The sequence below is a fragment of the Perkinsus marinus genome, assembly GCF_000006405.1.
Source record: "Perkinsus marinus ATCC 50983 genomic scaffold scf_1104296968888, whole genome shotgun sequence".
Lineage (NCBI taxonomy): Eukaryota > Perkinsozoa > Perkinsida > Perkinsidae > Perkinsus > Perkinsus marinus.
The window spans coordinates 28,495-43,547 of record NW_003202973.1 but is presented as its reverse complement, the minus strand read 5'-3'; the positions used below and the strand labels follow the sequence as shown (position 1 = coordinate 43,547).

The 15,053-nt window shown below is 49.3% G+C and overlaps 7 protein-coding genes across 7 annotated transcripts in view; 2 read left to right on the top strand and 5 right to left on the bottom strand.

The window, feature by feature from the left end:
- Nucleotides 1-395: 395 nt before the first annotated feature.
- On the bottom strand, nucleotides 396-965 carry Pmar_PMAR025098 (3-demethylubiquinone-9 3-methyltransferase, putative; the record flags this gene model as incomplete). The annotated part of the gene is made up of 1 exon (XM_002768239.1): nucleotides 396-965. One exon carries the CDS (start codon nucleotides 963-965, stop codon nucleotides 396-398), a length of 570 nt encoding a protein of 189 aa, XP_002768285.1.
- Nucleotides 966-5,062: 4,097 nt separating this feature from the next.
- Pmar_PMAR025097 (hypothetical protein) lies at nucleotides 5,063-6,517 on the top strand (the record flags this gene model as incomplete). The annotated part of the gene is made up of 1 exon (XM_002768238.1): nucleotides 5,063-6,517. The coding sequence occupies one exon, from the start codon at nucleotides 5,063-5,065 to the stop codon at nucleotides 6,515-6,517; it is 1,455 nt and encodes a 484-aa protein (XP_002768284.1).
- A 226-nt stretch (nucleotides 6,518-6,743) lies between these two features.
- Nucleotides 6,744-7,617, bottom strand: Pmar_PMAR025096 (ptpla domain protein, putative; the record flags this gene model as incomplete). Its single annotated transcript, XM_002768237.1, has 6 exons — nucleotides 6,744-6,845; nucleotides 6,890-7,037; nucleotides 7,086-7,151; nucleotides 7,195-7,307; nucleotides 7,356-7,443; nucleotides 7,490-7,617. The coding sequence occupies 6 exons, from the start codon at nucleotides 7,615-7,617 to the stop codon at nucleotides 6,744-6,746; spliced, it is 645 nt and encodes a 214-aa protein (XP_002768283.1).
- A 293-nt stretch (nucleotides 7,618-7,910) lies between these two features.
- Pmar_PMAR025095 (hypothetical protein) lies at nucleotides 7,911-10,278 on the bottom strand. Its single transcript, XM_002768236.1, has 10 exons — nucleotides 10,147-10,278; nucleotides 9,997-10,101; nucleotides 9,884-9,952; nucleotides 9,771-9,840; nucleotides 9,614-9,729; nucleotides 9,507-9,565; nucleotides 9,124-9,384; nucleotides 8,409-8,465; nucleotides 8,229-8,362; nucleotides 7,911-8,040 (listed from the first exon to the last, which is right to left on the bottom strand). Exons 1-10 carry the CDS (start codon nucleotides 10,268-10,270, stop codon nucleotides 7,914-7,916), a joined length of 1,122 nt encoding a protein of 373 aa, XP_002768282.1. The 5' UTR covers nucleotides 10,271-10,278; the 3' UTR covers nucleotides 7,911-7,913.
- Nucleotides 10,279-10,418: 140 nt separating this feature from the next.
- On the bottom strand, nucleotides 10,419-11,933 carry Pmar_PMAR025094 (conserved hypothetical protein; the record flags this gene model as incomplete). The annotated part of the gene is made up of 4 exons (XM_002768235.1): nucleotides 10,419-11,108; nucleotides 11,292-11,551; nucleotides 11,601-11,749; nucleotides 11,800-11,933. The coding sequence occupies 4 exons, from the start codon at nucleotides 11,931-11,933 to the stop codon at nucleotides 10,419-10,421; spliced, it is 1,233 nt and encodes a 410-aa protein (XP_002768281.1).
- A 118-nt stretch (nucleotides 11,934-12,051) lies between these two features.
- Nucleotides 12,052-13,704, bottom strand: Pmar_PMAR025093 (chaperone protein DnaJ, putative; the record flags this gene model as incomplete). Its single annotated transcript, XM_002768234.1, has 3 exons — nucleotides 12,052-13,285; nucleotides 13,334-13,482; nucleotides 13,577-13,704. 3 exons carry the CDS (start codon nucleotides 13,702-13,704, stop codon nucleotides 12,321-12,323), a joined length of 1,242 nt encoding a protein of 413 aa, XP_002768280.1. The 3' UTR covers nucleotides 12,052-12,320.
- Nucleotides 13,705-14,094: 390 nt separating this feature from the next.
- Pmar_PMAR025092 (DNA-directed RNA polymerase III largest subunit, putative) overlaps nucleotides 14,095-15,053 on the top strand; it is a gene marked incomplete at both ends in the record, with an annotated part of 4,449 nt that continues 3,490 nt past the window's right edge. Inside the window, one exon of the mRNA XM_002768233.1 lies at nucleotides 14,095-15,024. Coding sequence (XP_002768279.1) covers nucleotides 14,095-15,024 — 930 coding nt within the window. The remainder of the gene's footprint in view (nucleotides 15,025-15,053) is intronic.

Sequence of the window (15,053 nt, the reverse complement as noted above, 5' to 3'; positions counted from 1 at the left end):
ACAGACTTGTCCACCATCCCTCCGGCAATGTACTGAAGTATCTGACACATTCCAGACGATATCTGCCGCCATCATATAAGTCACCAGAAAAGGGATTTCGACAGAAACGATGCGATTGTCAACTGCTACGAGTCAGGAAATAAAGAAAGATAAAGAATTTGGGGGCAGGATCGGCTATATGGCTATCTAGATCTAGCAGTTCCAATGACAATCCATCACGGTCTCGAACTTCTCCTATTTCACGGATCTGAAGTTAGAAAACTCAATACTCACACCAAGTGGCACCCCTTTGAAGTCCATGCCGGTCCAGTCCTCCTCTGAGCCTAAAACCGAGACAGCTGAGCTATACTAGCAATGCTTGGGCACAACCGCTGCATCAGCAGCGTGACATGATGCTACTTACTCAGAATGAACCCGGTGTTGGCTAGCAAGTGAGTCATTTCCTGTGGAGTTATAAACAATCTCCAATCATGGGCACCCTGATACATGATCTGAACACGATAATCAAACTGGGAAGCGGACGAGGGCTCTCGTACTTGGAGGAGCTCTTGTGATATCAACCATAGTAAAACGTAACTCTTCATGGTCCGAGATATGGTGTCGAATACGAGCACACCACCGGGCTTCAATACTCGAAAGATTTCAGTCAAGGCTCCTTGAAGGTCCAAAAGATGCTCGAGGACGTCGGATATGATAACGCCATCGAAGGAGTTGTCGGGGAATGGTATATCATATACCGATCCAACTTGATAGTGTAGATTAGGAATATCACGTCCATGTTGGCGTGCCTGCTGTAAGGAGGCCTCACTGATGTCAATACCAGTGATATTATAGCCGTAGGTTGATGCCATCTCTTCAGTCAATAGACCACCACCACAACCAACGTCTAAGTATCTACCCTTAGAAAGTTTCTTACCTCCCTTAGAAAGATGACGATGAAAGTATGGTGCACGAACCACATTCATCTTTCTGAGTGTATATATAACTTCCCTCTCGTTCCACCATGTAACATCGCTGTAAAAAGCATTATCAATGCGGGCATCGACCTCACTGATGACCGCGAGTCGATCAGGGTAGGGAGTGGGAAAATACCGTGTACATGACAACAGTAAAGCGACGAGAACCGCGACCACAGATGAAGTCAGCAAGCACGTAGACACCATGATGAAAGAGATCCAAGATGGAGCACTGAACGAAGTTGATGTTAATAGTGAGAAAATAGCATTAATGTGAGAAATAGTAGAGTGCTTCAACGAACTGAAATTCGTGCTACAATGTTGCGTTGTGCAGATGCGTTTCCTGAGTTCCGTATCACGACTCGTAATTACGAACGATGGTCATCATTGGGAGCATTCTACTAGAGACCATGTTATTCACTTTGTGATCTCATGTGGGAGCTATGGAGCTCTACACCTTTTCAATCTCAAATTCAGCAATTGAAAGAACAAATTAGGTGAATGAAATTCAATTTTCGTTGAGTGGAAGGATTTTTTCCACTGAATGAAAAATGAGCTTTCATTGGTCGAAATTGGTCTTGTGTTCGACGGATTTGAACTCGCGCTGCCGAATTCATAAAGTTCATTTACGAACTTGAACTTTCATTTCGAGTTCGAACTTTCACTCCATGAAAAACTCCTTTCACTCAACGAAAATCAAGTTTCATTTATTCAATTTGTTCTTTCACTTGCCGAATTTGAGATTGACAAGGTGTAGGAGGATACTCTATTGAATACAGGTTGGATAGACATTTATACTTCAGCATTCCAAAGTATAGTATTGTGTCGTATTCGCGAGATCAAAGTTTCGGTCTAGACCAAACAGGGGTTCAATGGTCATCATAGAGACTAACCAGTCTGCGCAAGTGACTAGAAGATTCCTCCTATCATGGAGGTATTCTCTACTCAAAGGTTGACATAGCACTATCTAGATGAAATAGTAGCACAGCATCATCGCATGGCCGGACTGTAGGTAACACAAGGCCGACCCTAGTGTACAGAGAAGTGTTCAAATTTAATTAGTGCCCTCACGTCTCGCAAGACGCATCGATGTATCATACAGTAGTATCGCGTCAAAAGCAACTGGTATGTATTGAAGAGGTCTTCTCTTCGATGATATAAGTGAGACTAGAAGTCCTCAACCAGAAGCGGAACCACCGGGACATCTGCACTCCGTGAGGAAGCTCGAGTGCTTCTGCCCTCACGACCAGCCTCTGGACTAGATACCGGGGTCGTGGTGACTGGTTGCAATCTATCACCAAAGTCAATACGCTCTCATCTGCTCACCCTCGGTAGCTCCATACTTCACTCTCTCCGTTGCCTCGTTTAGTTCCTTTCGGTATTTTACCGCTGCGTCGTAGGCTGGGTGCAACCCGAGACGCAGAGTGCTGAAGCCTTTGGTTCGGACTCTTCCATCGCTGTCGGGCCTCCTTATGTACCTGGAGAACCTCCATGTTGGTACTCTCGCAAGTTCGTCGCTGCCCACCAAGTTCGGCTAGATTTGTTATAGTAAACTCCTTCATCCTTCGCCGATTCTATCATAGCCTTCGAGGGCTCCACACGATTCTTTCGCGCGCCCTTGCTGTTGCCCTGGCGATCACCGGGAGGAAGGAGTGGCACCGACTCCTAAACATTGACAAGCGAATATTCAATTAATTTCCCATCGCCGATGGGCCATCGGTAGCATAAAACATAGACTTGGAGCTCATCGACGGTTCCTCAACACATTATAACTCATCCGAAAAAGATGCGAAGTCTTGGTGAAGAGAACAGCGACGACAGGAAACAGAAGCATTGGCATGACTACGACGGTTCACTGAACCCAAGGCGCTACCTCCGACTGGACCGGTGATGAGGACTCGCTTTTGATATCCTGAAGAGAGACAAAGATTCTCCTGAGGCCCTCCCACTCGAAGGGGACCCTCACACGGCTGCTGTTCGATGGTTCACCGACGACAGTTTTCCGCAAGTCTTCAGCTAACGCCATCGCTTTTTCGTAGCCGTACCTGTAAGTCGACTCAAAAGGAATTGACAAGAGTATGCTACTTTCGAGATGAGAAGCTTTTCGTCCTCGATTTCCCTCCCTCAGTCCACCGTGTGATCCAACTCTGACCTGCGCCCGCACATAGTCAGCAGGCCGAGCTCCCGCGCTTACCTTGGGCCGCCCAAGAGCACTTCGACTGCTCGTCAGGGCTCTTCTGCCGAGACGGAGTGTCCAGCTGGACCTCTACAATTTCATCATCAGGAAACCCGTTGAGAAGCTGCACCTAGTCTCGGTGGAAGTCAGACCAGCCGAGTACATCCTTCGGCTCACCTCTACATCAGCTTTGTCGTTGTCGGGCGCCCACTGGACACAATCAGTGAGGGCTTGTCCATTTCGAAGCGTGAAGTAGCCAAGCTATACGATGAAGCATTGGAGTGGTATGGTAGTCAACAAACACCGACCTGTGCGGTAGCATCATGGTTCGGCCCAACAGGCTTCTCCGTTCGAGACGCTTCTGTCCGCGCCCTCTTCGACCACCCCAAGGGCAGTATGGGATAGTCCATGTCTACCGACTGTCGCTTCCTGAACTCGCATGTGAGATCTCGTCACCATCCAGTTCGGCGCCTCACCGAGTGAAGGGGGAGCAATAGGATTCTTGTACGCTCTGTATTACACGGGCGTTGACGTTGGCCAACATGCTGTTCATGCGTTGGAACTGAGACCGACAACAGCAACTTGTCTTGCCTCCTTCCAGTAGAGTGCGGTAGAGGTATATATCGCCCACCGTTGCGAGGTCGAATCCTGTCCTTCTTGGTAGCACCCCAGGCGCGGCAGCCTTGGCAGTTTGGAACTACGGGAGTTTGGCATTCGTTCAGCGGATTCGTCACTGTGGTCTCGAGGTATGCATATTGGAAACTCCCCGACACGGCCGAGGCCGTCCCGGAGGGGAGCGACGGACAGTCGCGGTATTAGAATTTTCTCCAAGTGCGGGTCTCCTCACCTTCCTCCACTCGCCTTGGAGCTCCCGTCGTTGCAATACTAAATTCTGTCGTTCTCTACTGAGAATGGCAAGCAAGGCGACAAGCAGTTGAAGTGTTTGATCCAAGAGAAGCTGAATGACTATTATATACTCGCGGGGTTAAGACACAATCTTACTATTGGATCGGTCCCTGGTTCGATCCCTGCAGACGGCAAGCTTTGAGAAGTGGCCTCTTGATGTTGCCAATCTTCCATCGTCTCAACCCCATCAGCTCCTTGCAAAAGCATCGCGGCGGAAGCACCAGCTTCGCCGACACCCCCCAGGGGAGCATCCGAGTGCACAACGGTCGAGGGGCTACTCATCTTTCTCGCAGACGACACAACAACAATGTCGAGTAAAACCACGTTACTACGACGATGAGGTTCGAATTGAATGTTGCTATAGACTAACGGTAGAAGTACTTACTATTCAATGTCCTTAGTAGTATATTACTACTATGTTCACAACAACGCGCACTATGAAAGGCTCTATTGCTACACTCACAACGATCGAGCTGATGTGACTCAATACTCCTATTCAGAATTCCAATGTTTAGCCACCATCGTAGTAGGGGCATTCGAGAACTGTGATTGCTCGCTGTTCCCAATTTACGACCATGTAACACTGGGAGATTTTCACCAATACACGGCGTGTATACTGCAGAATTCTCGCAGAACTCCGGTGAGCTCCTGAGGACTCAAGTTCCGTGTCAGTTTTCTATACGAAGGGGAGCGTAGATGTGTGATAGAGAGTCCCGGCTGGACCAACTGCGTCCATGAATGCCGAATCACGTCTCGAACCCTCGTAGAAAGCGGACTGAAACTGATCGCGTTTTATATTGCCTCTACATTGTAGTAATCCCACGACAGAGACGCTCCCCAGGTTCATTATTCCACTTGTGGAGTTTCAGAATCGACTCTAGCATCGTATTATATGTGTAATAAGCGACTCTGGAAACGATTCGGTTTATCAACTGTTATGGTTATACAAAAATCGATCACAAATTTCCCCATCTGGGCGCGCGCTTTCTCCAATGGACTCGCGTGTGATGCCCTTTTCGCAGCAATGGTGTGCGAGGTGATCGAAGAGTTGTTGACGGCGCCTCCGCATGCTTCTGCTGAGGAGTTTATACAGTACAGTCTGAGCGCTGAGGGCAAACCGGCTAAAATCCCCTTGAACGGCCATGACTACCCGAATAAGGCTTATCTCGACCCTAGGTGTTGGCCTTATTGCGATAGCTTCCTCAGTGACCTTCCGCGTACTCTAGAGAGGCTAGCCACAAGCTCCCTGTGTTCAGAACTGAGCTCTGGGCTGGAAGAGGCCTTTGCTATGACCAAGTCCAGAACGGTGGTCTTATCTCTTTCCGGAGGAGTCGACTCTTCGTCCACTCTCATCCTTCTCTGTGCGCTGCGTTACCACAGAGTAGTTGACTGGAAGCTTCGAGCGCTCTATATGGGGTATTCAGCGAACCGAGAGAACCTCGATGAGGCTCGGTCTGAACTCAACCTCGTGGCCTGGCTTTGTGAACAGTGCAACGTCCAGCTGTTCGCCTTCAACATAGACCTTCCACGACCACACGGTTCAGAGGGGACGACTTCTAGCGGCGTGACCAGAGACGAGTATGAAACGCAAACGAAGACTATAAGGTTTCGTATGTACAGTCTAGCCTCTGGTGATGAGAACTGTGTGGTAGTCCTTGGTCACCATCAAGACGACGTTGATGAGAACCGTCTCGAGCAGCTGAGTAGAGGCCACGTTATGGGCGATATGGACGGCATGCATCGCGTTAGGGAGTCCCCGCCTGGTCTCGACAGATGCATAGTGTGTCGGCCTCTCATTCACGAGCGGAAGTCGACGTTTGTCAAGGTCGCCACAGAAGCTCACATTCCCTATGTTCATGATAGCACCCCAGCTTGGTCGGTTCGAGGCATCACTCGGAAGGCTCTGGATGCTGTCCTTCTTGATGATAACACTACTGCCATGCATCAAATCTTAGCCGATGTGGCCTGCATGTCCTCACGAGCAGCCGAGTTGATCGTTTCCGTTGCGAACAGTGGCGTGATGGAGCCTCGAGAGTTGCGGTCGAAATCAAAAGGCACTTGTCTAACCTTCTGGCGTGTGGACCTACTTCGTATCTTTTCTCACGAGGACCTCGCGAATCTTTTGCCAAAACTTATATCTTCTATCAACGACGTGGCCAAGTTGTGGAATAGAGCCTTACCTAGTGACCAGAACGCAGTACGAAAGATTCCTCAAGTCAAAGATTGGCACTCTGTGGTTTTCGAGAGAGTCGTTTCTATTTGCATTGAAAGGATGCTGCCTGGCGAGAGGGTCTCCCGAAAGGCTCTCCTTCACCTCTTCCGCGAGGTTAGCAGCACTGGTGTGCGGTGTGGTGGCTTCACAGAGACTTTGGGGTTCGTCTCTGATGGTGGTCGTAAAGTGATGCTCCTCTATGTTATCGACAAGGCCAATAATACTGTTAAAGATAGACGACAAGAGGTTATCAAATTACTCGATTGAAGAACTTCGCAGATAAGATTGCTGCATTTTCCTTTCGTTTCTGACAAGTTCAGGCGTTTGGTTGCTGACAAAAGTTGAGGGAAATTCGAGTGTCTTGGTAAACGTAAGTCACCTCTTAATCCTTGTACATGCGTGCAGACGCTACTCGTCGTGGAATGTCAGTTTACTATAAACTCAACACAACACTGTGGGGATGTGTATTTGCCTGATAAACTGCCCTCGACATTCACTGGGACTTCTTCGCGTGTCCACCGAGTTGTTTGCTCCTCTGATGCAGCATATGGGTGTACTGCACGTACAGCCCGGGGAGATAGATGGCTAGTAGGCTCTGAAACAAGCACTGACAGCAAAGGGCAAAACAATTGAGCTCACCTTGAGGAAAACGGCAAAATTGAAGGAGAAGTTATACGAGTTGGGCATGGCCACTGAAAGGATACCCTCCCTGTCAACCACAGGCAGCACGTCGTAGATGACACGCATCTCGCCGTATACCCCTAGAGGGTAAAGGACTAGAAACAACCTGAGGCGTGGGGAATCGATCAAGTCGGAGGAGATGTCTTTCCCTTACGTATAGCGTAACCACTTGAGGAAGCCAGGAGCTCCAACTGACATGTGTAGGCCCAAATAGGAGTATCTGTTGGTAGCTAGAAAGGGTAGTGTTTGCTTCTGGGAAATACCTCACAACTTCTGTGATGGACCACGCGAGCACCATGGGGAGCAAACCAGGGCTGCTATCGGCAACTTCGCTGCAACGGTAGTGGAGATAGATGAGCTGTAGTCGGGAATAGACCTGAGGGAAGATGTTTATGCAACTTTTACAGCTACAAATAAATTCAACCTGGATGGTAGTGATCACAGGACTTGCTCTGACCAAACCGAAAACAGAGTGGAGGATCTCCAAAACAGCCAAGCCTTGAAACAAGTACCTTTCAAAATGCATGAAAAGATCTTTTTCCAATTGCCATCACTTACAAAGGTTCGATCACTTTTCCACTGACGGCTGGTAGAGGCCCCATAAGAGCTTCATAGAGGATATAGGCCCAGCCCAGAGTCTGTACTGTGTTGTATAGGAGAAGATACGCGTGAGAGAGAGATCCCATTGTGTGACGGAGCGACGTTCAACTGGAAAATTGAGGAGCTCATCTCAACCACGAGAAGGGAATTATTTCCCTTCTGAAACGTAACGATGAAATTGACTAAATTCGCCATATAGCACTACTGATGTTGATCAAATACGGGCCCGGGATATGCGCTGAAAATCAAATGAGATTTGAACCACGTCAAGTGGTTTGCTGTTGTTGTAAGCAACAAGCAGCAGCGACTAAGAAGAGGCGCCCGATAATCTCAACACAAAATCAAAAATTAGAAACAATCAATGAGAGTATCATCACAGAGTTCAATACTGACCCCGAGTAGGGTATCCTTGAAGTGGCGGAGGTGTGGTACCAGGAGGAGGGGGAGCATAACCACCATAGAACTGCTGAGGCTGTTGACTGTTGAATGGCGTCATCATCCTACTGGACCTAATCCGAATCTTCACAAGTCAACCTCTCCAGAGAAGTGTTGAAAATATATTCGCTTTCTCTCAGCTGAGCTCAGAAGTTTCCTCACTAATTATAGAACTTCCTATGCGAATCCAAGTAGAATTGTATATCGAGCACCAACAATACCCTCCCAAAATTTCCTCGCAATTTTCCCCAAAAAAATCTACATCATTCTGTTGTGCTCCTCCTCGGCCCTCTTAAGATACTCCTCAGTGCTCCCCCCGAAGAGGCCCAAGAGAACCGCACCAGCCAGAATAAACCCACCACCGTAGAAAAGCGTGTCCGAGGCTTTGTTCAGCAACTAACACAAAAATCTGTCCCCTCAACACAACGCTTCCTCTTCCTACCACTCGCGACGGAACAGCTTTGATATTCTGTCCCCCCAGAGCTCCCGGACGCTTAGCCTGAGACCAGCAATAGTATCATCCCCACAACCAGGGACGCAAGCAACTTTGAGAAATAACGCTTCCTGCGGGTTTGATAACAATGGGGAAAATGATGTTCCTAATGTGATGATGACATTTACGTGGGAAAGAGTGTATACCTAGCCATGTGGAAAATTCAAAATAGAGTTCTCCCCGGGAACATTATAGGTTTCTGGATGATTCTCTGACCACAACGACCACGAATACATGTTCGCTTCTCCCAGCTGAGCTCAGGAGTTTCCGCACTAATTATACAAGTTCATATACAAACTCGAGTAAAAGTGTACAGAAGCAGCAGAATTCTCGGCTTTCGTCTTCGCTTCGCACAACACTGGGAAAAGAGCCCATATCGCGAATCGATCACCAAGGGAGGAAATATTCCTACCGGGCTACCCGGGCGGAATGAGGCGGGTCAAAGACATTTCCCAGACACCGAGCACCACACTTTGATTAGGCATCAACTCTTTACGATGAGCACACAGCGGCGACATGGCTTGCCTCGTACGCATGCACATAGTCAGGGGCGGCTGCCTCGGATTTCCCCTCGATACACAAGGTGTATCAATCACTAAGAATTCCAGGAAAAAATTTCCTCAGGATTTTCATATGCATAATTTCCCTCCATTTCTAAACCCACCAAGGCTTCCTCCAACTGCTTGGTGGTGAGCTCGGACAGTCGCACATTAGGCGCAAACGAGTCGTCTATCGTCCTCGTGGTCTCCACTTCTTCCTGGGTAATCACTAATTCCGATTCGCTCGCTACAAAGCGCTGCTGGCCAGCCTTGGCAAATACAGAGGGGGCCAGCTTATCCAGAGTGTCTCTATCGTGGACAACTGCCCCTTTAGCATCAACGTCAAATTCCAACGCCCCCAGGCGGACGAGCTGATCAAAACTGACCTAAAACAGTAGAGTTTCACCCGATTCAACCGTTTTACGTGAAAAACGCGTTATTCGTCGGTGAGAGATTTTTATTCACGGAACGAAATTTTCCCTGGTGCTTCCCATGCCAACACCCTTACTCTGCCAGCCGCCGCATCTCCTCGTGGCAAAGACCCGCGTGGCTCCAAATCGACTCTACCTAGAGAGCAACACTGCCAACCACAAGCCCGTTCGCTGTCCTTATCACGTTTCATCGCATCAGTCTCGATAAAGAGCCTCCAGGCACCCTCGTAATCAGCAGCTCCTCCCCCTGGGAGTTTCTGTGCATACATGCGAGTGACGTTTTTCACCGTTGCGGCATACCTACAAGTCCCTACCATCAACACTGCTATTCTCCCCCCTACTCTAATAAGCTCTGGGACTTCACAGAGAAGGCCAGCTGGGTGCACAACAGGAACAGAAGCATTGCGGTCGCTAAGACAGAACATTTCTCGACACTGTGGGAAGCCGCCATTACCCCCAGGATTGACCGTCTCTGCCCACATCACCGTATATGAGGCAATGCCACAGCATTCCATACCAAGACCTACGAAAATGGTAAAGAAAACACGCTTCGCTCCGCCGTATTACCCATGTAGAATTTCCTCGCAGATTCATCCAAGACGCCTTGCAAGGACGGCCCTTCAAACACCAAGTCCGGCCCCCCGCCTCCCTGATGACTTTTACTCGGCTCACCTACCAAAAACTTGGAGCTCAAAAATGGCGGAGCGAAAAACTCACTTTGGAAGAATCTTGCTGACGGCGAAGCTGCCCTCAAGAAGCCCCCCACTGGCCGTACCATACAAGCTCGGACCATAGCAGGCGTCACCACTCCCCGCAACGATTTTATCGGAGTAAATATCATTATCACCTACCGTAAATCGCCCACATCGTCGCAATCTACTCCAACTCAAATCACTACCATATAACGACAATAAAAAGACTACTAGTAGATAGTAGAAGAGTAGCAGCAACGATCTCTTACAGTAGCAGCAGTAGTAATTACTCGATCCTTATTGCTGGGCACATGCCACACTAGGACCCCTATGTCCTTCCTCATCTTCATCGTACGCTTCCCCTCCACTACTCTGTGCCCCCATTCGAGCACTCACACTAGGGTCCATATCAACCAGCTCATGATGCTCGTACTCCTTTTCCATCTTCTTGCTAATCCTAGGAGAGTCCCTCGGTGCCGGCAGAATCTCCTTAAGCTTCCCCATCGCTTCCTCCGATAGGCTCTCCGGAAAGGTAATGTCGAGAATCAAAAACAGGTTCCCATACACGAACGGGTTCCTGTGAGTCGGCATTCCTTCGCCCTTCACCGCCTTCAAAAAGTGCTTCTCTGAAGTCATATCGATAGGCCTGATGATATCCCCTGGTTTAGACCGTACGATCAACTTCCTATCATCTAAGTGAGTTAAAACGGTCGTGTACCCCGTCAGTGCCTCCAACAACGTCACCGAACGGCGCATGAACAGATCGTCGCCCTTCCTAGTGAAGCCACTAGTATCCTCCTTCTGCTTGAGGACAATAATCAGGTCGCCGGGCTCGACACCAGGACTGTTCTCATCAGCCATCCCGCGAAAGGGTATGCGCTGACCGTGCTTCATGCCCTTCTCGATGTGCACCTCCACCATTTCCTTGTTACGCTTAGTTTTGAAGCTTCGGCCCTGTCCTTGACACTGTCGGCACGGTGATTGTAACTGACGAGAGAAAAAAAATATCACCCGTCGGAAACCAGGAGGAGAGTAAGGTTCGAAAAACCCAGAGAAATGTCAACCCGATATCTGCAAAATGAGCAAAAACTACACCCCCTAGATGTTGAGATGACCTGGGCCGGGTCCACATGAAGCCCCCTCTATGATGGCAACTCCCAAGCAACCCACCTGTTGGATCATCGGGCCCATCCTAATGACCTTCACAGTAGCCCCTTGACCATCACACGCGTTACACGTGGTTACCGGAACGTCCTTATCGACGACCACTCGATTGATCATCAGCTTTCGAGTAGCACCAGTGTACAGTTGCTTCAACGGCACCTCCAAAATGTGCTGGACGTCATCACCTCTACGACGACCTCCTCCTCCTCTTCTGCCGCCTCCACCAAACATCATATCAAAAATGTCAGTCGCATGCGCCATACCACCTAAACCCGAACTTCCGCGAAATACAAGGGGGTGACCCCATGGTCCTACCATCAGAGTCGACACCCTCCTCGCCAAACTGATCGTATCTTCTTCGTTTCTCATCGTCGCTCAGAATCTCATAAGCCTTGGTAATCAGCTTGAACTCCTCCTCATCGCCGCCCTTATCAGGATGATGCTGCATCGCCAACTTGCGATATCTAAGGTTCAAACGGGTCATCGACAGATAAAAAGATACGCCCAAACTCACGCCTTCTTGATATCCGCTGTAGAAGCATTTTTGCCCACCCCCAAGACGTCATAGAGCTTCTGCGTATCGGCATTTTTGGAAGGACCTCGACCACCGAAATCTTCCCCGAACATTCCTCCATTGCCGAAAAACATCGTATATGAGTGCTTCCGGTTGGAATAACAGAACTATCACAAGCAGTCATCATAAAAAAAGATCCCACTATTGACCCACAACAAAACACGAGCGGAGCGAAGCGGGTATTTGTTTTTTACTGCCACTCTATAGGAGTAGCACTATGGAGCTGTTTTGAATGATGATGATAGTAGTAGTATTGATACAGGAAGACCCCGCTACAGGGCTCCCCATAATAACGATGAGCAACAACTCAGCGACAGCGACAGTGTTGTGACCAGTGTATTAGACTTCGTCACAGTGAGCAGAGTAAAAGGGTGAAATCGCAAGGATCGCGCAGGGGAATCCTTAGCGACCTCCAAAAATATCCTACAAATTACTCTGTTATCAAACGTTCTATCAAGTCGTTACTGTTGGGCACACTGGACCCTCTGAGCACCACCAGGCATGGACCCTTCCTCATCCTCCTCATAGGCTTCATTAGATTTGTCGAAACCAGCGGTAGCAGCAGCGCTCTCCTTAGGATCCATATCGACCAACTCATGATGCTCGTACGTCTCCTCCATCTCATCTGTGATGATGGGGGCGTTGGTGGGGGTAGGGAGGACCTCCTGGAGGATCTCACAGGCCTCGGGCGTGAGGGACTCGGGGAAAACAATGTCCAATATGAGGAAAAGGTTACCACAGAGGAAGGGGTTCTGATGAGTAGGCATGCCCTCGCCCTTGATGCACTTCAGATAATGCTTCTCCGAACTCAGGTCAATAGGCTTGATAATGTCACCAGGCTTAGACCGGACGATAAGCTTCCGACCGTCCATATGGGTGATAACAGCAGTATACCCAGTAAGAGCTTCTACCAAGCTGATGGGCTTCCTGATGAACAGATCGTTGCCCTTCCGAGTGAACTCAGTGTCGTCATGCTCCTTCTGTTTGAGGATGATGATGAGGTCGCCAGGCTCGACATCGGGGCTGCTCTCATCGGCCATTCCCCGGAAGGGTATCCGCTGACCGGACTTCATGCCCTTCTCGATGTGAATCTCGATGACCTCCTTGGACTTCTTCGTCTTGAAACTGCGACCTTGACCGTGACACTGTTGACAAGCAGACTGCATCTGTTGGACCATGGGACCCATCCGGACGGTCTTGATGGTGACACCCTGACCATCACAGGCATTGCAAGTGGTGATTGGTGAGGACCGGTCGATAACGACCCTGTTGATGGCGAGCTTGCGAGTGGCACCGTTATAGAACTGGGCTAAGGGGACTTCCAATACATGGGAGATATCCTCTCCTTTTCGAGGGCCAGTGGAGCGACCGCGGCCACCCCCGAAGACCATGTCGAAGATATCCTCGGCGTTACCGGGGCCCATACCTGAATGAATAACATATGGTAGCCACTCAGACCTGCTTTGTATCTTACCATCCTGGTCTACACCTTCCTCGCCGAACTTGTCATATCGCGACCGCTTCTGCTCGTCGCTGAGGACCTCGTAAGCTCGGGTGAGCTCCTTGAACTTCTCAGGATCACCTCCCTTGTCGGGATGTTCCTTCAGCGCGAGCTTCCGGTACCTTAAATGGACCCTTGAGCCAAACGAATCGTCTACCACTATGGAGGGCTGGTAGCAACCCTGAATACACCCTCCTCCCCGTCAATGATACTTACGCCTTCTTAATTTCAGCTTTGGTCGCGTCTTTTTTAACGCCGAGTATGTCATAGAATTTGTGGGTATCTACGTCCTTCTTGGGACCACCGGCAGCCCCACCAAACATATCGTCCATCCCGAAGAACATTGTGTTCAGAAAATGAAAGGAGAAAAGGAACTAACGTAACTAGTCAACCGTTGAGGCATCACTATTAAACGTTTGCGCACGCCATCGTGATCGATTATGAGCTTCGCTCCGCTCAAGATTTAGACCATGTTCAACAGGCATAAGTGGTGTTGCTCTGCTTACCTGTTAAATAGACCCTCTTAATGTTCATTTCGCTTTTAAAAGATCGATCTCATGGGGCAGCTATGCCACGACCTAAAGATATGGCTTCGTACAGACAATTTCGCAGCGACATATCTTGGGGCTGTGGCATAGCCGCCCCGTCCGAGATAATTGATTTTTTTAATGTAACAACCTTGAGTATAATACCACTCCTCCCCCAACTTCTATCAGTTGTTATCCTCCCTCTCTATGGCCGTTGTCGCCTCCCCCACTGCCATGGAGGTGGTAGAGACCCCCAAAGGCAGTACTGACGCTGAGGACGTCGGCCTCGAGTACCTTATCAAAGAACCCATACCTTCTGACGAGAACGGTGGGGAGAGCTATGCTATCAAAGGCGTTGATTTCGGCATTATGTCCGGCGAGGAAATCTCTAAATATGGCGAAGTTGAAGTGCTGAACCAAGGCTATTTCGACCCGATGACCCACAAGCAGCTCGCTCTAGGTTGTCATGACCCTCGTCTCGGTGCTATGAATAGGATGAGCGACTGTCAAACCTGTGGGAAGAATTTCAGGGAGTGTCCTGGTCACTTTGGGTCTATCAAACTGGTCTTACCCGTTTTCCACGTCGGTTACTTTCGCCACGTACAACTTCTCCTATCTGCCATTTGCAAGCGTTGTGGTAGAGTGCTGTTGGCGCCCGAGAAGAGGTCGGTGTGGTTGAACAGGACGAGGAAGGCCACTAAGGACGTGCAGCAACAAAAAGGAGTTTTTCGCAAGCTCGTCGACACTTGTAAAAAAGTGCGACAATGTCCCTACTGCGATGCCTATAATGGTGCTGTCAAGAAGGGTACTCGCGGGTATATGACGCTTGTCCATGAGCTCCCCAAGGACCAGGCTAAGGTAGAGTATCAACAGCAGTACTCAGATGCCGTCAGTAACAACCCCGAAATCGGCAATCACCTCAGCAAAGTGGCTTATGAGGACCTCACTCCCCTCCATCTGCTCCCGTTGCTGGCCAAGATGCCTCCTTCCGATCAAGAAATGCTAAAGTTACCGCCTCAGCCGGAGCGACTCGTTGTCACGCACGTGCCTGTTTCGCCGGTTTGCATTCGCCCTAGTGTTCAGATCGGTGATGCTGGTACTCAAGAAGACGATTTGTCGGTGCAGACGAGCGATATTGTGGCTACCAACAATAACATCAAAGCTAC

Coding starts and splice junctions, on each gene's coding strand:
- Pmar_PMAR025095 (XM_002768236.1), bottom strand. CDS start 10,270: ATGATATTTACTCCGATAAAATCGTTGCGGGGAGTGGTGACGCCTGCT. Junction 9,841..9,883: donor AGAGACGGTCAATCCTGGGG/GTAATGGCGGCT, acceptor GTTCTGTCTTAG/CGACCGCAATGCTTCTGTTC. Junction 9,385..9,506: donor GAGATGCGGCGGCTGGCAGA/GTAAGGGTGTTG, acceptor CTACTGTTTTAG/GTCAGTTTTGATCAGCTCGT.